The sequence below is a fragment of the Alternaria metachromatica genome (assembly GCF_023757995.1).
Source record: "Alternaria metachromatica strain BMP 0045 chromosome Unknown scaffold_25, whole genome shotgun sequence".
In the NCBI taxonomy this organism is placed as follows: Eukaryota; Fungi; Ascomycota; class Dothideomycetes; order Pleosporales; family Pleosporaceae; genus Alternaria; species Alternaria metachromatica.
Genome location: NW_026055516.1, coordinates 21,110 through 39,691, shown reverse-complemented (window position 1 = coordinate 39,691; position 18,582 = coordinate 21,110). Strand labels below are relative to the sequence as shown.

The window sequence follows — 18,582 nt, the reverse complement described above, 5'->3', positions numbered from 1 at the left end:
AGGGGCCCCAGCGGCTGTCATTGTTTACAACAACTTTACGTGCAGCGTCTGTACCAGCAAAGCCTCCCTAGGGTTCCTTTTGCATGTCTGCACCCGCGTCCCCGCATACTACTGTACATACTGGGGCAATGTCAATCAACTAAGCCCAAATGACCCCTTCGGCTACGACGACGACTGCACCACGACAACACCACCACCACTCACCACCATGAGCGCGAACGGGCCCGCGCCGAATGGCCGACCCTTCGCCCGCAACTCGCGCGGCACTCCCTTTGCCAGGAACTCGGTCTCCTCGCCGCTCCACGAGGCCGACGACTCCCCCATGGGCCACCTGCGCAACCGCTCCCTCACCAACCTCACCAGCCCGCCGCTGGGCCGCAGTGACTCGGCACGCCTGCGCTCCAACTCGAACCGCAACAGCACGCCCGTAGGCACCTTTGCCCCGCAGTTCATCTCCGAGGACGACGACGCTGCTCCGCGCCTGGGTGGCATCGTGGAAGGCGAGAACGACTTCTCCGGCAAGCGCTATGTCTGGCTTAGGGATCCCGTCACGGCCTTCGTCCGCGGATGGGTCGTCGAGGACCTGCCGGGCGGCCGCATCCTCGTCCAATGCGACAATGGCACACAGCAGGATGTCGACGCCGACGCCATCGACAAGGTCAATCCGGCCAAGTTCGACAAGGCCGACGACATGGCGGAACTCACCCATCTGAACGAGCCCTCGGTCATCCACAACCTCCACATGCGATACCAGGCCGACCTGATATACACCTACTCCGGACTGTTTCTCGTCACCGTGAACCCCTACTGCCCGCTGCCCATCTACTCGCGGGAGTACATCAACATGTACCGGGGGCGGAGCAGGGAGGAGACCAAGCCGCATATCTTCGCCATGGCTGATCATGCCTTCCGGAACCTCATAGAGGAAGGCACCAACCAGAGTATTCTCGTGACGTGAGTTAGTCCAACATCTAAACCAGCTGTAACTGACCCTCTATAGCGGAGAATCTGGTGCTGGTAAGACGGAGAACACCAAGAAGGTCATCCAGTATCTAGCCGCTGTCGCCAACTCGGAAACCCCACGGGTAAAGTCAGGAGGCCGCCACCTCTCCAACCTATCCGAGCAGATATTACGAGCCAATCCCATCCTCGAAGCCTTCGGTAACGCGCAAACGGTGCGGAATAACAACTCGTCTCGTTTCGGAAAGTTCATCAGGATCGAGTTCTCCCGCACCGGACACATCGCTGGCGCGTACATAGACTGGTATCTGTTGGAGAAGTCAAGAGTCGTGCGCCTCAACTCAAACGAGCGCAACTACCACGTCTTCTATCAGCTGCTGCGCGGCGCACAGAGCCAGATGAAGCAGGAATTCTTCTTGGACAACAAAGACACAGACGACTTTGAGTATACAAGGCATGGCAACGACGTAATTTCCGGTGTGGATGACCGAGACGAGTGGAATGGCCTGATTGAAGCTTTCCATGTCATGGGCTTTACCGACAAGGAGCAATCGGCCATCTTGAAGACGGTCGCTGCAGTCCTGCATCTCGGCAACATCCGGGCCGTCAAGGAGAGTCGGCGGGCAGACCAGGCTACACTGAATCTTGCAGCTGAGCAGCAAGCCCAGATAGTCGCCCAACTACTCGGCATCTCCGCCGATGACTTCATCAAAGCCCTTTTGCATCCTCGCGTCAAGGCCGGCAGAGAGTGGGTTGAAAAGGTTCAGACACCCGAACAAGTCAATCTTTCCATCGATGCTCTCGCAAAGGGTATCTACGAGCGTGGCTTCGGTGATCTTGTCGACCGTATCAATCGCCAGCTCGACCAGACCGGCGGTGGTGGAGACGACTCACATTTCATCGGCGTGCTGGATATCGCCGGTTTCGAAATCTTCGACGAGAACAGTTTTGAACAACTCTGTATCAACTACACTAATGAGAAGCTACAACAATTTTTCAACCACCACATGTTTGTTCTGGAACAAGAAGAATACGCACGCGAACAGATAGAATGGAAGTTCATCGACTTTGGCCGCGATCTCCAGCCAACAATCGACCTGATCGAGTTACCAAACCCCATTGGTATCTTCTCCTGCCTGGACGAAGACAGTGTCATGCCCAAAGCCACCGATAAGAGCTTCACAGAGAAGCTGCATTCATTATGGGACCGCAAGAGCACCAAGTACAAGCGATCACTCCTCACTCAAGGTTTCGTCCTCACCCACTACGCTGCCGAAGTAGAGTATTCAACGGAGAACTGGCTGGAAAAGAACAAGGATCCACTGAATGACAACGTCACTCGCCTTTTGGCTGGCTCCGCTGATAAGCAAATCGCCAATCTCTTTGTTGACTGTGCTGATGCGGACGATGGCATGGGCGGAGCCCGCAGCCGTGTCAAGAAAGGCCTCTTCCGTACCGTTGCTCAACGCCACAAAGAGCAACTGTCGGTGCTCATGACCCAGCTCCACTCCACTCACCCCCATTTCGTCCGATGTATTCTTCCAAATCACAAGAAAAGACCAAAGCAATTCAGCGCACCTCTTGTCCTCGACCAGTTGCGTTGCAATGGTGTTCTGGAAGGTATACGTATCGCACGTACTGGTTTCCCCAACCGACTTCCTTTCGTGGAATTCCGCCAGAGATACGAGGTACTTTGCAGAGATCTTCCCAGGGGCTATCTCGAAGGGCAGGTCGCCGCCAACATGATTCTCGAAAAGATCAACCTCGATAGGTCATTGTACCGTGTCGGAATCACAAAGGTCTTCTTCAGGGCTGGTGTCCTTGCCGAACTCGAAGATCAACGCGATGCGCTCATCCGTGATATTATGATTCGTTTCCAGTCCGCAGCTCGTGGATTTGTGCAACGTCGTCTAGCTCACAAACGTCTCTATCGAGCCGAGGCCACTCGGATCATTCAGCGCAACTTCCAGGTCTACCTTGACATGCAGTCGAACCCATGGTGGAGACTCTTCGCGCGGATGAGGCCTATGCTTGGTGCGACACGTCAAGCAGCAGAGGTCAAGAAGCGCGACGAGATGATCCACCAGCTCGAGGAAAAGATGCAACAAGAAGCTGCCGAAAGACAGCGGGTCGAGGACGAGCGAAGGCGCGCAGAAATGGATATCCAACGTATCCAGAAGACGCTTGAGAGCGAACGTGCGCTTGCCTTGGACAAGGAAGAGATCTTCAAGCGTCTTCAGCTCCGCGAGACTGAGCTTTCCGAAAAGCTGGCTGGTGCTATCGAAGATCAGGATCAGCTCGAAGACCAGCTAGACGATCTCATGGAAGCGAAGAGGAGGACTGAGGAGGAAGTCGAACATCTGCGCAAGGAGCTGGAACAAGCAGGGCAAATCATCAGCAAGCTTGAGGGCGAAACACAGGAGCTAGAGGAGCAGAACGCGCGTCTGGATCAGCAGCTCAAAGAGCTTGAGGTCAAACAATCTCAAAGAAGCCAGGCTGAGGAGACGATGAACCAGGAAATCAAGATGCTCAAGAGCCACCTGTCATTGAAGGAGCGAAAGCTCGAGGACCTTGAACATAAACTTCTCAAGACAGACCAGGACCTCGACATCAAGTTGGCAGCTTCACAGAAGGAGGTACAGGCCGGCAAGAACCAGATCAAAGAACTCCTCGATGAGAATCGGCAAATCCGTAATCAAATGGCGGACCTGTCATCGACATCGACTAGCTATGAAGATCTGATCAGACGTAAGGAAAGCGAGCTCGCGATCCTGAAGACCGACCTCAAGAGCTACGAGAACGACCGCCGACTGTTTGACGACGAAAAGCGAACCCTGGCTTCCAAGCATGACGATCTCCAAAGCCGCCTCCGTGACGCAAAGGCGGAGCTGGATGCTGTACGCTCCCAAAAGCAACAGCTCGAACGTGAAGCCGCAGACGCGAAACGTTTACTTGAGGAGAAGCTGTCCGAGGACGCCGAGTACAGTGAAAGCCGGAAGCTGTTGGAAGAGCAGACAGAAGCCCTCAAGGCTGAGCTCTTTGCAGTCCAAAAGGAGCTCAGTCGGGAAAGACAATCACGCGACGATGTTGAGATGCTTGGAGAGCACAAGTACGACACGCTCAAGCGCGACTACGATGCGTTGAACGAATCCAAGATCACTATTGAGAAGGAGATGTACGCTCAGCAGGACGTTCTTCGACGGGCTACGGAAACTCGCACAGCGCACGAGAAGGAGCGGAAAGAGTACCAGAACGAACTCCGCACCCTTCGCGAGAAATACCTTAAGCTGGAGGAGCAGAAGTTGGATGCCGATGCTGAAGCAGAACGTGCGCAATCAAGGCTGGCTTCCGAACGACAGGCCATCCAGCAACGCGAGCTGGAAGAAAAAGATCAACAGCTTGACCAACTCGAGGCAGAGCGTGACGACTTGGCCGAACAGGTCCACAACTTGACGCAGATGCTCGCCGACTCAGACTCGTTCAAGGAGCGCAACGACCAGCAAAAGGAGCGTCTCGAACGCGAGATAGTCACCATCAAGGGGAGACTTACAGCATCTGAGAACGACAACCGTGCACTCCTCAACAAACTTCAACAAAAGAACTTGGACATTGCGCGATCGAACTCGCGAGCTGGTGACACTCATCGTGTGAAGATCACCCAGTTGACTCACGAGAAGTCCAAGGCTGAGGAAGACAACAAGCGCCTTTACCGTCAGCTCGAAGACGCACAGCTCACGATCGCATCTTTGGAGAAACAGAAAGAGAAGTTGTCGCTCAGCCTTGAGGACCTCAACCACGAGCTTGCAAGAGAGCATAAGACAAGTCGCAACGCAGAGCAGGCCTCCTCTACCATCAACCTACAACTCGCAGATGTCAACCGCAAGCTCGAGACTGAACGCCAGCTACGTACACAAGCTCAAACCAACACAAAGGCGGTTCAATCATCGCTTGACAACACCAATCAGGAATTGGAGGAATGCCATCGACAGCTTATGCTTCTCCGCAAGGTCTTCGACCCAGACTCGGCCGATGTCGCAATCACTTACGATGCTGCGAAGCCTGACATTGTTAGGACGGTGGACATTGCCGAGCGCCTGGAGGCTGCGAACCAAGCTTTGCGCGTAGCATCAGAGCGATACTCGCGTGCTGAGGCTCAGCTTGACGAGCTCCGAGAAAGGCATGAGGGCGAGCTTCATGACATGGATGCGCGCCATGCCAACTCGAAGCGTGCTCTGCTAGAGGAGATGAACAGCAGCCAAGTCAATCAAGCCAATGCTCGGCAAACGCCTACACACAACCGCAAAGACAGCGAGAACAAGCGGCCATTCTCCATCACGAACACCCCCACCAACCAGCGACACATCAGCAATACTACACACGACTCCGCACGTTCTGATCGAACTGTTGACACAGTCGCGTTCAACAATCGCATGGACATGGCTGCCGAGCTTGAGATGGTACAGAACCAGCTGCAGATGTCGGAAATGCAGAACAAGCACCTTCAAGAACAGCTTGGACGCTCGCCTGAGCGCAACGGCTGGCAGGATGATAGCCCCTCTGTTCGAAGGGTGCAGAAATTGGAGCGTGAGAACTACCGTCTGCATGACATGCTTGACGACTCTGCTACCAAGGTTTCTGCCCTTGAGCATAGCCTTCGTTCCGGTCAACTCTCCTACCAGGAAGTCCAGACGAAGTCTCACGAACAGTTGTTCGATCTCTTGACATCCCAAGAGCAATCGCGTAAATCGATTGTACAGGCTCATAACACCGCCATCAATGAACTCGCCGACGCCAAGACGGCCTTTGACGACATCAAACAGGTCAAACTCTCGTTAGAGTCTGAGCTACGCGAGATGCAAGCTGAGCTCGAAGATCTCACTAACGAGCGAGAGGAAGAGCACGCCAACCATAACCAGCTTCTCCAAGAATTTGCTGATCTCCAGATCCGACTGGACAACGAGACATCGACATTGGTCGATGTACAGTCAAGCTTGAACCTGTACAAGAGCAGGGCCGACGAATACTTCAGCAAGTTGGAACAAGCGGAGATTGCCGTATTGAGAGCATCTCGTGCTGAGCAATTCGCCAAGACTCAAGCGCGAGAAGCTGAAGAAACTTGCGCAACGATCATGGCTGAGCGGAAGGAGATGGACGGTATGGTCGAGGACTTGCAGCGAACGGTTCAACGGTACGACGAACGTGTTGAAGACCTCTCGACCGACCTACAGACAGCTCTGCAAGCCAAGAAACGACTACAGAACGAGCTCGAAGATTACAGAAGTCAGCACGCTCATGACGTCGAGGACAGCGAAACCTCGCTTGAGCAGACACGCAAGAAGTACCAGTCTGAGCTGGCATCCCTTACCCAGGAAATCGACCAGGAGCGCGAGAACGTAATCCACGTCCGCGAGGAGAATGGCCGACTGCGGGAAGAGATTGAGGAGCTGAGGAACAAATGGGACGACGAGCTGCTCAACTCATCGACCTGGGCAAAGGAGAAGAGCCGTCTTGAGATGACTCTGCAAACCATCTCCAACTCGCGCGACGAAGCCGCCAATGCGCACAACGAAGCGCAATCCAAGATAGTCAGCCTGCTATCACAGGTCCGGAATCTACGCACCAACGTCGATGACCTTGCAGCCGAGCGCGATTCTGCCATCGAAGAAAAGAAGCGTCTCGAATCGCGTCTGCAAGAAGCTGCTGATACGCTCGATGAACTCTCTCGCTCAGAGTCTCCAGCTATGCGCAATGCAGCTGCTTACGACCGTGACTTGTTGGAGCTCAAGTCCGGCTTGGCACAACAGGAGGACATCACTGCTGCTGCGGTGGGCAAGATGCGCCGCGCAGAGGCCCTTGCCCAAGAGCTGCAAAAGGATATCGTAGCTGAACGGGAAGCCAATGTGAAGCTTCACAAGGACAAGGCGGCTGTCGAGAAGGGTCTGAAGGACCTGCAACTTCGCTTGGTCGATCTCGAGACGAAGGGCTACAGCGGCTCAGCTGGCAAGGACGTCCGCTTCCTTCATGGACGCATTCAAGAGGTATGTTGACTCAGATCACACTAACCCACATTATCGATCGATGCTAACTCATCCATCAGCTCGAGAAAGCCCTCGAAGACAGTGAATCCACTCGTCTGTCCGAATCTCGTAGCGTCCGCAACGTTGACCGTACGGTGAAGGACCTACAGACTCAAATCGAGCGCCGCGACAAGCAAAACGCGTCTGTCATGGACGACCTCAACAAGTCGCGCGACAAGATCTCCAGCCTGCTCGCCACCATCGACGATCTCCAATCCTCCGACTCGACCAATCAACTCGCCGCTAAGCGCGCCGAGCGCGAACTCCGCGAGGAACGAGAGAAGACACTGCGTCTCGAACGCGAACTTGAAGGCTGGAAGAATCTCCGCGTTGAGCGCCGTAGCGCACTCGGCGTCCCCAACGCACCAGCAAGTGAGGCTGGCGACACGCGCTCACGACGAGGCAGTTCCATCGGCCTCCTCATGGGCGAAATGGGCGAAGTCTCCGCAGCCGACAAAGGAAAGTACGGCGGCAGTTTACGCTCCGGTCTCCGTCGTGTCAGCGGTCAGAAGGGTTTTTTGTAGTAGATGGGATCTCTGAGGGGAGGGGAGCATGGAGATCCCGGTATCCTATCATGAAGCTGAGCCCGCCGTTGGAAGAAGAAGAGGGCTTTGCAACGAGAGTTGTTGATGACGCAGTCAGGAACTATCAGTGGCGGCGCGCTGCTGCTGTTGCCCCTGCTGCTCCTGTTACGCAAGTGGTGGAGTTGGACGAGAAGGAGTATAATACCCTGGCAAAGGTTCTGGGGAACGATACACCAGGTGGTTCCCCACTTGAGGGCGATCAAATGGATGTAGAGATTACGGATGACGAGGACGAGGCTACACCCGGTGACGATGGGGATAGCGCTGTTGGCGGTATCGGCGCTGCGGGTACTGGTACTATCAAGAGGAAGAGGACGGTTCGTGTTGTAATCAGGTCGAGGGCGTTTATTTAGGTGGCTGCTGGACTGTTGTGTTACGCTGCGCTACGAGCTCTGAATACCCTGGGTCCGGTTGGCATTCGCATGGTTTTGTTGTTTTTGGCAAGGCGTTTCGCGTTAGCATTATGATATGTTTCGGACGTCGAGGATGAGCGCTTTGAGTGTTTTACATACATGTAATTATTTTACAATTGTTCTTCTTCTACTTTGCTATAGTAGGCTCCCATTGAATGCTAGTCAGTGGATCTTGTAATACGAACGGGCTTCAGAATAATAACATGCACGCATAAAGTGATTCAGTGGTGTTGGGGGGGATATTATGGTGTATGCAATGGTATCAATTAGTCGGAGATGTCAATATCTAATTAATATATGTTGCGAACCAACATCCCAGCATCTAGAAGCAGAAGACTTGGTCCTCGAGCTTGCTGACTGGCCTTGCCTTGGCGTAACCCAGGCTCTCGGTTGCCTTCTTCATGGCCGCAACCATGGGCGGTGGCCCGCAAATGAGGATCTTAACATCGCTCGCTGGCGCGGGCAGCTTCTCCTTGATCATGTCGGCAGTAACGAAACCAGTGCCGCCGGTCCAGTTCTCGGGTGGGTTGTTCAGGACGTAGTGGACATTGAACTTGGGGTCCTTGGCCGCTAGCGCATCCAAGTCGTCCTTGAGCAGGATATCCTCGGGGTTGACGTTGGCGAAAATGAGGTCGACGGCGGTCTTGTCACCAGTAGAGCGTCCGCGCATGATGGCCTTCGCAATCTGGAGCATGGGCGTGATACCAGTGCCACCAGCGATCATACCGAAATGCCTAACCATGTTGGGTGTGTAGACCATAGCTCCCTTGGGGCCTTTGACCTTGATTGTGTCTCCAATGTTCAAGCTCGCGACGTGCTTGGAGATGTTTCCGGTGGGGTATGACTTGATGAGCAGGTCGACATGGCCCTTGTCTTCGTCGGATGTGATCGGTGTGTAGGAGCGGACGACTTCTTTGGGCTGGCCGGCGATGGTAGCGGCGAGGGAGATGTGCTGACCGATGGGAAGGCCGAGGGTGTCGGTTGGGCGAGGGAGGTCGAAGCGGTAGATGGCGGTATTGTGCGAGAGGACAGTCTTCTCCGAGAGCTTGAAGTCCTGGAATTCCGTCGGCTTCAACACCTTGCGGCTTCCACCGCTGCTGCTGCTGTACCAGAGGAAACCTCCTATGACAGCAGCAAAAGCTACCGCGATAGGTAGAAGCTCCATGAGTGATGGCATTGTCGGCTCACGAGGGGGGAAGGAGCAATTAAGTAAGGTAGGAAGCGGGGGGAGAGGATAAGGAAAGTGAAGAGGTGGGGAGAAGGAGAACTGACAGGGTCGCCGTGACAATTCCCCGACGACCTATCCCCCCGATTGGCTGCTGAGACGAGACTTGGCAGGGTTCAAGCGCATCATCGCATCGCATGCGCGCATTGGGGAATCGCACCCAGAATCTCTTCATTCCACCAGATGCCTACATCAATTGACCAACTTGCGACAACATTTGACTGTTTGCACAGCCCCAGATTTTTACATCATAATCCTGGTTCGCATTGATGCGAGCTCAGGCGCCTTGGCACGTGATTACTGAACTTCACCCCTAAATCAACGCATCTCGCAGAGCTTCAACACTATGTGGCCAGAGGCCCATGACGCCCTAAAATTCCCCGGAACGCGTGCGTCGATGCTGGACAGACCTTACCGAAAGCGGAAACATTACTTCCAAACAGTGCGTTTGAGCGTACCAACTGCTAGGTATACCACGCGAGAGACATGGTAGCTCAATGTCGGATGCGGGTGCTAGTTGTTCAGCGCATCCGACTTCGAGCTACCGACATGCTACATGTCAAAATAGATCACCAAGACCACGCAACGCCGACGCTAATGCTGATCAGCGAATCCCCAGTGGCTCTGTGTCTTCCGCTCCACAGACTCGGTGCAACAACGTTGAGGGAACCGCGACCGAAGCACGACTCGTGAACTAACGTGACATAAGATCTACAAGGCAGACCCGTTCAACGTCGTTTCATCGTATTCATGGAGGTTTAATCTCTGTCATATTTCGGATGCATAGACATCTCGTGGAACCTCTATATAGATAGCATTTCGTTCCGCAGTAGCTAATGTATCCGCCACACTCGTTTTTTGAATTTCATCATCATGCGTCTATCCGCCCTACTTTCGTTAACAATCGCTTCGCTGGGTAGCGCATTGCCTGTCAATGGGACCGCAGGTAGCTGCTCCAACCCGCGGATCAGGAAGGAGTGGTATGTGTTTTGGAGCAAAAGCTACCCGTCTGTGGCCTCTATTGACATTCTTATAGGCGTACGCTAAACGCTACTGAGCAAAATGCCTATATTGATGCCGTTCAATGTCTGAAGCGGGCACCTTCCAAGGGTACCGAAGTTTTCAGCACTCTGAAGACCAGGTTTGACGACTTTGTCGCCTTACACATCAACGCTACACGAGGTTGATACTAAGCATCATCCACGAGCATACATGTCAACTAACAAAGTGCGACAGGCGGTCAAGATGTCCCCTCGCTCGCCAATGATCCTGAATCTGCTGGTAAGTACCCTTCGTGAGACATTGCTTACCGAAATAAGACCCATACTAACTAGCCTACTCTAGCCAACATCACAATTTACGGCATCCACACTGTTGGTGTCTTCCTACCTTGGCACCGCTACGCCATCTGGGTCTTCGAATCTGTGCTTCGCTCCGAATGCAACTACACTGGTGCGCAACCCTATTGGGACTGGACTCTCGACAACCCGTCCACCAACGCCAATGGCTCCATCTCCCCCTCACCTGTGCTGAAGGCTTTTGGTGGCGACGGTTCCGGCACAGATGGTTGCATCAAGGACGGGCCATTCGCTGGAAATACGTCTCTGAACATCGGGCCGGTCGAATCACTGGCGTCAAACCCGCGCTGCTTGACGCGTGCTGTTGACTTCGATCTGTTCAATGGAAGTACCGGCTGGGAAGACATCTACCCGGCGACCATGGAAGCAAAGAACTACTACCAGCTCCAGGCTTTCATCGATGGGCTGAGTTTCGTCAAAGATGAGGACAAGATTCGTACGAGCGCATTCCAGTCGCCGCATGGTCTAGGACACATGGCTATTGGTGGTGACGTACGTAACCTTGTCCTATTGCAATCCTTTCTATGTCCTTTCATACTAACACCCTATCTAGATAAGCGACATCTACTCCTCCCCCAACGACCCGCTCTTCTGGCTTCACCATTGCCAGCTCGACTACATGTGGACGCTCTGGCAGAGCCGCGATCCCGCCCGCCTGACTGACATCGGCGGTCCAAGGACCATAGAGGGCTTTGGACCTCCTGCTGACGCCGTTGAACAGACTACACTAGACACACCGGTGTGGATGGGGTTCATGGCCGAAGATGTTGCCGTTCGTGAGGTTCTGGATACCATGAATCAAGAAGGCGAGGGCGTGCTATGCTACAAATATGAGGACTCGCCATCGGTAGTTGGGCGGGAGTTCTAGGCTCTTGTAGCTGGAAAGCTGGGAATTCTCTGTGCATTTTTTTCCATCATTCTTTTTTTACATGGCGAACTGATCATAGCGTCTATACAGTTCAATGCATTATACCTTTTCGTCTCAAACATGCGCCGCGTATTCCATCGCTACCAAATATGCCTATCAGCCCGATAAACCTTTTCGTATTCCTTCCACCTCCTGTTGTTCGTAGTCAACTGAGCCACCCTCGACAGGCTGCGCGTGGGCTACCTTCTCCCCAACCCCAAACTCTCTCAACACCAACCATGCCGGCCATATCGCCACACCCCACAACGCAAAGTTCCAATACACAGCTCCAACTTCAGCGAATACAGTCAAACTCGTAATACCGTAGCTAACGGCCTGCCAAGCACTCTCACTCCCTCTCAACAACGCAGCATAGCGAATGACCTCGGGCTCGTCTACCGCTAGCCTACCAATGATGAAGTATAGGAACAGGTAGTTGAGTTGGAAGCCAGCAGTCAGAAAAATGAAGACGGCGAAAGCGCGCCCAAAGCCAGGTGACGTCCAATCGTATGTCGGTTTCGAATCGCGGAACTCGGTGACGAGTATCGTGGCCCAGAGCCACCAGGCACCTTGTAGAATGACGATGACCCAGAAGGTACTGCGTGCGCGGGTACGCAGAGGGATCTTGGTGCGGTCGAGATATTGGCCGAGGAGGTTTCCACAGGTCACTGCAATGATTCCGGAGAGGAACGACCCGAGAGCGCGGGCACGCACGGAGAACCATACTATCTGCGAGTCAATATCTGGCGCAATGGAAAGCTATTCGGGGTAGGGAATATCACTTACGAGCGAGGTAGGTGAAGAACACTGCTTCAGCGAAGACAGCTTGGCCGATCCAAAGAAGGATGAGTAAGAAGCGCTTTGTAAAGAACAGCCTCGTAATCTCCTTGATCTCGACCCATGGATTCTCTAGAATGGCCAAATTGACTTTCTTCCCATCTTTCCTCTGGACTTTACCGGGACTATTCAAGAACAGTCCCACCACAGGTCCAACACATTGCAAAGCGATGAAGATCAAATACACAGTGTATGTGACTTTGCCCGCTTGATCGCGATCCGCGTTGAGACCAAGGTTGATAGCTCCTCCAAGGATCTGTCCAGCAAGCCGGTATGTGAGCCAATACCCCAGTGCTTTTCCTTTGTTCCAGGGTTCGGGGTATGCAATCGCGATCGCAGCTTCGGCCATCCAGAAGACTCCTGCTGAAATGCCACAAAGTGAGGAGCCGAGGTAGATGAACCACTCGGTTCCGAAGCGGTTGTTCGTGTAAAGCGCTGCTGCGTAGGGGGCGTAGCCGATGCTGTTGTTCGCGTTAGTGATGCTATGCGCTGATACGGGGTGTGTTTGCTTACGTTCCAAAGATCAGTGCTCCTTTGATCCCGACATAGTGCACGATTACGCTACTGAAATAGCAGCTCACGACCATAAGACAGAATGTAAGCGCGTTGCCTGCGTTGACGAGATGTGGTGATTGGGCTCCGCCGGCACCGAGACTGTTCATTGCACCCCAGATACCTGGTGCGCTGAAGTTGCAGAGTCCTAAGATGGTCATGTTGAAAAATGTTGAGCGGTACCATTTGACTGCTATTTGTGAGTCTATTGTGTTTGAATACTGGATCCCTTGATGCTCACCCGGATAGTCTCGCTTCTCAACTCCTTCGTCGCTGCCATACTCAACGGAGGTGTCTGAGTTGGCCATATTCAATGCTCCTGCAGAAAGGCAATACCGTATGAACAGATGTACTGATGCCCGTCATACTCGGCGTCTTGGAACCATTTGATAGATATAGCACCTGAATGTTGCGACAATGCTTCATACCACACTGCGTTAGTACAACTCGCCATAAAGCTACATACTCGGCACACGAAGGTACCGAGCTCCACTCGATACAAAGCCTGTGCAATTCGTGAGCCGCGTCTCCGGTATTCCCAAAACATCGTCCCAGATTCATCGGAAAAGCTCCAGATGCAGCGAGAGGCCTGACGGTATGCTGTTCCGGTCGTACCTCGGACACGGCATGATGATGGGATAGCACGCCATCTCCAAGGTACTTGACGATGCGATATGGGGCAGTCATCCTCAACGGTCGGCGTGGGTACGAAATAAGGCCTAGTGGGCACTGACGAAACCGCGGTAAGAACAGTAGCGTAATTACGCAATCTTCATCCAAGATCGTGAACCACAGTGCACGATGTGACATTCGAAAAGCGTGCGACTTGTAGCGAGGAACCACGAACCTGTTGGAGCGGGCCAATTTGCGAGTGATTGTCTGTGGGCGAGCGAGTATGCACTCATCTATTCGAACAGCTCAATACGAGTATCTATGGTTTCCTCTCTGCACCCGGCACATCCCACCAGCGCTCATGAAGATCCCTCAAATCTACTTCCTGGCCAGGCGCCTTGAGATATGAGGTCAAGTCAGTCGATTCATCGAGCTCTGCCTCAGTGTACCCATTCCCAAAATAGGCGAAGCGATTGCCCTTGTGTTCGCGTTCGTACTCCCAATCTTCCCATCGGGGCTCCCGTCTAGCTATGGTAAAGTGTGCAGCTGAACCAGGCCATAAGCCGTGAATACGCTGTCCAGGAATTCCGCCATTGTTCCAAGACGAACACTTGTCGGTCAAGACTGTGGTCGGGAAGAAAGCGTCACAGTAGTCGACAAAGTCATCTGTTGCCTCTTTCGATGGTGTTAGGGACTTGAGTCCTTGTGAAGAGACTTTGCGGAGTACTTTGGCGAAGTAAGTGAGTGACGTCTCTACACCATGCGGCACTGTGCCCGAAGGGCCGGTAGCATGCGGACCGGCTAGGAAGAATAGGTTGGGAAAACCAGGTGTGGCCAACCCTAAGTACGTGTATGGAAAGCCCCATTTACCTCCGGGCTTCCATGCTTCGTGGAGGTCCTCTCCACGCGCCTTGATCGAAAACGGTGGAACGAGATCGGTGTTGGCACCGGTCGCGCAAAATATCGCATCAAATTCGAAAGTCCTGCCATCGGTCGTTTCAATGCCCAAAGGTGTGAAACGCTTGATAGGCGACTTGACGAGCTCCACGTTCGCTTCGGTGAGAGACTCCAAGTAGCCAGGGCCCGGTGTGAGTCGTCTGCAATGCGGGGCGAAGTCTGGTATCAATCCATCGAGCAATTCGGGCTTTTGCGCTACCCGCTTCTTCATGACGTCAATGAACTGCTCTCGCATGCCTTGGTTCTCAGTCGATCCACGGATCATGGCTCGAAATCGTCTCCAGTATCGATCTTCGAGATCTTTTCTGAAGGCCAGATACATTCCAGGATCTTCCAGAGCCTTGCGCTGTTCCTGCGAGTATGGCTGTGGCTCAAAAGTCCGCTCATCGCCTGCCCACGATGTCGCGATCCATGTTGGATTGCGAACGAAGTGAGTGATGTGTTTTGCAATGGGTTGTAGATTTGGCACGACCTGAATACCACTTGCGCCGTTCCCAATGACAGCGACTCTCTTGCCCGTCGGATCGAACGAAACGTCCCAGTTCGACGTGTGTCTTAGATGGCCTTGGTAGTCGTTCAAGCCTGGATAATCAGGTAGCTTCCAAGAGTTGAACCGGCCAATGGCGGTGATGACGAAATCGAAGGTCTCCGTCGATGTGGTGTCATCTTTGAGGCTACGCACCGTCACCCGCCATTTGGAGTGTGCATCATCCCACTCCGCTTCGTCGACGCGGTGCCGAAGTCTGACATACTTGTAGACGTCGTGCTTCTTAGCCTGCGCCTGCCAATAGTCACGTATCTCAGCGCCTTGCGCGAAGATTTCGGACCATTGCGTGTTGGGCGAGTATGTCGCTTGATACACATGAGATGGAATGTCGCATCGTACTCCGGGGTACACGTTCTCAAGCCACGTGCCACTCTGCACTTTGTTAGTGCGATTCTCCCACAACTCTTGTGTGCACTTACAACATCGGAATTCTTCTCAAAGATGGTCAATTCGATGCCCGGCACTTTCGCCGGCAGAAGAATACCTGCATTGATACCAGCTAGACCGGCACCTATAACAGCGACGCGAAGCCGTCGTACATGATCAATGTACTGCGTTGGGCTCAACTGCAGCTTCGAAACGGGGTAAGGAGTTGGCAAGGCAGCGTGAGATTCATCTTGTTTGGTGCCTTCTGCTGACGCGAGATGTTTTGCGAGCTGTGCGACGCGTCGCGATGGTGTTGACTCTTGCCCCGAAGCAGTTAGACTGGTCGCGGTTGCTGCGACTGGTCTTGGCGACATTATGTAAGCGGTGGGTGTTCCTCGCTGTCGGAATGATCACTTCTCGTCGGACGCACGTCTCTACCCATGACGACTTTAAAGCCCCAGGGTAAGCTGCCTCGCTATCACCAACTTTGTTCTCAAGCACCGATGCCGTAAGACGCTGTTAGATTCGCTATCTTTTCCCGGCCTGCAGAGCCGCCGGTCGGGCAGAAGGGCAATCACGTCTTTTCTCCGCTTGCTGACGAAATCGGCTCGCAGCAATCGCGGTGGTTGTCGTGCTCGCTCCCCTGTACTGACGCGACCTTGCGCTCTAGAGGGAGACAGCAACTAGGGCAAATTTGCGATGCCCAAGAAGACATCGACGGTGTCGTTCTCTATGGCAGGATGCAACTCAGAGCAAGATCGCGTTACAATGCACATCTCCAAGCTGACGCATACTGATATGGCATCTCGGTCACTTACACCAGATCTTAGGACGTATCGAACCTCTTGGAGCCTTTGACTTTGTTCAAATACACGACATTTCAGCTTGCTTAATCGCATTTGCTCATCACTCCGGAATGACGTGGTCCTTAGCATCGACTCCCGCCTTCCACCGATACGTCGATGCCACGTGCTCCTCAAGCGGCCCTTTCTGTCCCTTCTTCGCATAGAAGTTTTCGCGATAAGTGCCACCAGGCACAGCATAATCGTCCCAGAACAAACCCCGCTTCTTGAGTTCGGGAAGTAACAGCTCAATCATGTCCACAAACGACTGTGGAAAGACAGCGTACGCCTAGCTCGTGCATCAGAGTCACTACTACCACAATAATCGGGATACGACTCACCATGTTGAAACCGTCAACGTCGGCCTCGTCAATCCAGACTTGCAACCCATCCGCAACTTGGGATGGAGTTCCAACAAGAATGGGACCGTTTCCACCGATGCTCACGTGCTCCGCGACTGTATGCTTCGTCCATTTAGAGGTTCCAGGAGAAAACCGAGCGTAGCCTTCGACAGTAGATCGCACAGCGTTGCTCTCGACGTGACGCAATTCCTCATCGTCTCCGTATTTTCCGAGATCAATGCCAGTCCAACCACAGAACAGCGACAACGCTCCTTCCAAGGACGCGTATTTGCGGTAATCTGCAAGCTTAGCCTGGGCCTCTTCTTCGGTTTGACCGATGATGGGTGTTACAAGGGCAAGAAACTTGATGTTCTTCCCTTCCCGACCGAACTGCGAAGAGGCAATATGTCGGATCTCTGCGATGTTCTTCGCACAGACCTCGGGCACATGGGCGGAGACAAATATTGCTTCTGCATTTTGTGCTGCAAAGGCTTTTCCTGCCTTCGACGCACCCGCCTGGAGGATGAGAGGCGTACGTTGCGGGCTTGGCTGGCATATGTGAGGGCCAGGCACGTTGAAGTACTTTCCCTCGTGGTTGATCTCGCGCACCCGATCGGGTACCGTGTATACGCCACTCTTCCGGTCCAGTACGACTGCATCGTCTCTCCAAGAAGACTCTAGCAGCTTGTACATGACCTTCACATATTCCTCAGCCTGCGCATAGCGCTCGTCATGCTGAAGTGTATCAGCAAAGTCTCTAGCCAAGCCAAGCCGAGGTACACGAAACACTAACCGGCAGTTGCTCCTTCATACCCATGTTACGCGCAGCCGAATCAAGATAGCTGGTCACAATCTGTAAAGGTTATTATTCATGCAACGATCGAAGAAGCACATCGCCTCACATTCCAACCAAGTCTAGATCAAGTCAGTCCCTGAGCCAGATAAGGATAACAGATGCCTCACCTTCCCTTCGAAAGATGATCGACCGTCGATAATCTCCGAGCAAGATGGTACGGTTGTTCGTATGTTGTCGAGACAGTCACGCCGAATCCGATGCTCTTGGTGACTGCTGCCATGGCGCTCACAATGGCCAGAGGCTCATTGACTGGCCATTGCGCGCCTGAGATTTTCGCAGCATCAAGATTGCCATTGTAGACATCATATCCACCGAGCACGTCGGCTACGAAGATACCATGGATTTTGGCATTTTCAAGCAGCTTCGCAAGCTCTGCCCAGTGCTCGATGTTGTTGAACTCATGCGAACGGTCATCAGGATGTCTCCACAGGCCTGGTGACTGATGGCCACTGCCTATTGGATGTTAATTGTTAGCTAATGGCAAGTTGCACGATCGACTTGCTGCTCTCCCATGTACATTGGCTTTATGAGGGGGCGTCACGTGAACTTACACATCTCAACGAAGGCATTGATGATCAGCTTCTTCTTGCCTTTCGCTGTCGCATCAGTCTTTCGCCTTGCATTCTTCGAATTCGCAACACCATTCTCTCGGTTTCGCTTCGCCATGGTAGGAATCAATGGTTGTTTGTTTCGCAAAGTATCGAATGGTATCGTGCGGAAGAAGTGTCGTGGTTCTGGAGGTCGGATGATGTGCTTTGAGCGCTCACAAACGCAATCGCTTAGGTATCTGCGGGATGCGTCATCACGTCAACCCCGAGGTATCACTATATGTTTGTCTCCGATGTAGGCCCTTCTATCTACGCTACGCGACGGTAAGTTGAGGCGGTAAATTGATAGTATGCCGACTATGCGTATTATGCCATCTTAATCCACAATGACAACAATTATTCGCGCACCTAGGGTGTCGTTGTTGTAGACTGGCAGATCGCATCTAACCTACTTGAGTAATCTACATGCGTATTCCCGGAGAGGTCGCAAACAGAAACCCGAAAGCTGACGATCAGAAGCCAGTTGAGGAGTTGCATTGAAGGAGAATCGACCTGCCACCAACGCAAGCGGCACACACCTTGAGCAACCTGAATTTCAAT

The 18,582-nt window shown here is 53.2% G+C and overlaps 6 protein-coding genes across 6 annotated transcripts; 2 read left to right on the top strand and 4 right to left on the bottom strand.

The window, feature by feature from the left end:
- Nucleotides 1–208: 208 nt before the first annotated feature.
- On the top strand, nt 209–7,561 carry J4E83_008492 (uncharacterized protein; the record flags this gene model as incomplete). Its single annotated transcript, XM_049335389.1, has 3 exons — nt 209–954; nt 1,001–6,998; nt 7,058–7,561. 3 exons carry the CDS (start codon nt 209–211, stop codon nt 7,559–7,561), a joined length of 7,248 nt encoding a protein of 2,415 aa, XP_049185396.1.
- A 795-nt stretch (nt 7,562–8,356) lies between these two features.
- On the bottom strand, nt 8,357–9,211 carry CBR1 (NADH-cytochrome b5 reductase; the record flags this gene model as incomplete). The annotated part of the gene is made up of 1 exon (XM_049335388.1): nt 8,357–9,211. One exon carries the CDS (start codon nt 9,209–9,211, stop codon nt 8,357–8,359), a length of 855 nt encoding a protein of 284 aa, XP_049185395.1.
- A 921-nt stretch (nt 9,212–10,132) lies between these two features.
- Nucleotides 10,133–11,485, top strand: J4E83_008490 (uncharacterized protein; the record flags this gene model as incomplete). The annotated part of the gene is made up of 5 exons (XM_049335387.1): nt 10,133–10,239; nt 10,296–10,441; nt 10,496–10,540; nt 10,604–11,109; nt 11,171–11,485. 5 exons carry the CDS (start codon nt 10,133–10,135, stop codon nt 11,483–11,485), a joined length of 1,119 nt encoding a protein of 372 aa, XP_049185394.1.
- Nucleotides 11,486–11,641: 156 nt separating this feature from the next.
- J4E83_008489 (uncharacterized protein) lies at nt 11,642–13,221 on the bottom strand (the record flags this gene model as incomplete). Its single annotated transcript, XM_049335386.1, has 4 exons — nt 11,642–12,249; nt 12,311–12,822; nt 12,875–13,103; nt 13,155–13,221. 4 exons carry the CDS (start codon nt 13,219–13,221, stop codon nt 11,642–11,644), a joined length of 1,416 nt encoding a protein of 471 aa, XP_049185393.1.
- Nucleotides 13,222–13,844: 623 nt separating this feature from the next.
- On the bottom strand, nt 13,845–15,769 carry J4E83_008488 (uncharacterized protein; the record flags this gene model as incomplete). The annotated part of the gene is made up of 2 exons (XM_049335385.1): nt 13,845–15,401; nt 15,449–15,769. The coding sequence occupies 2 exons, from the start codon at nt 15,767–15,769 to the stop codon at nt 13,845–13,847; spliced, it is 1,878 nt and encodes a 625-aa protein (XP_049185392.1).
- Nucleotides 15,770–16,301: 532 nt separating this feature from the next.
- Nucleotides 16,302–18,100, bottom strand: J4E83_008487 (uncharacterized protein; the record flags this gene model as incomplete). The annotated part of the gene is made up of 6 exons (XM_049335384.1): nt 16,302–16,526; nt 16,579–17,313; nt 17,372–17,431; nt 17,481–17,493; nt 17,542–17,887; nt 17,986–18,100. 6 exons carry the CDS (start codon nt 18,098–18,100, stop codon nt 16,302–16,304), a joined length of 1,494 nt encoding a protein of 497 aa, XP_049185391.1.
- Nucleotides 18,101–18,582: the final 482 nt, after the last annotated feature.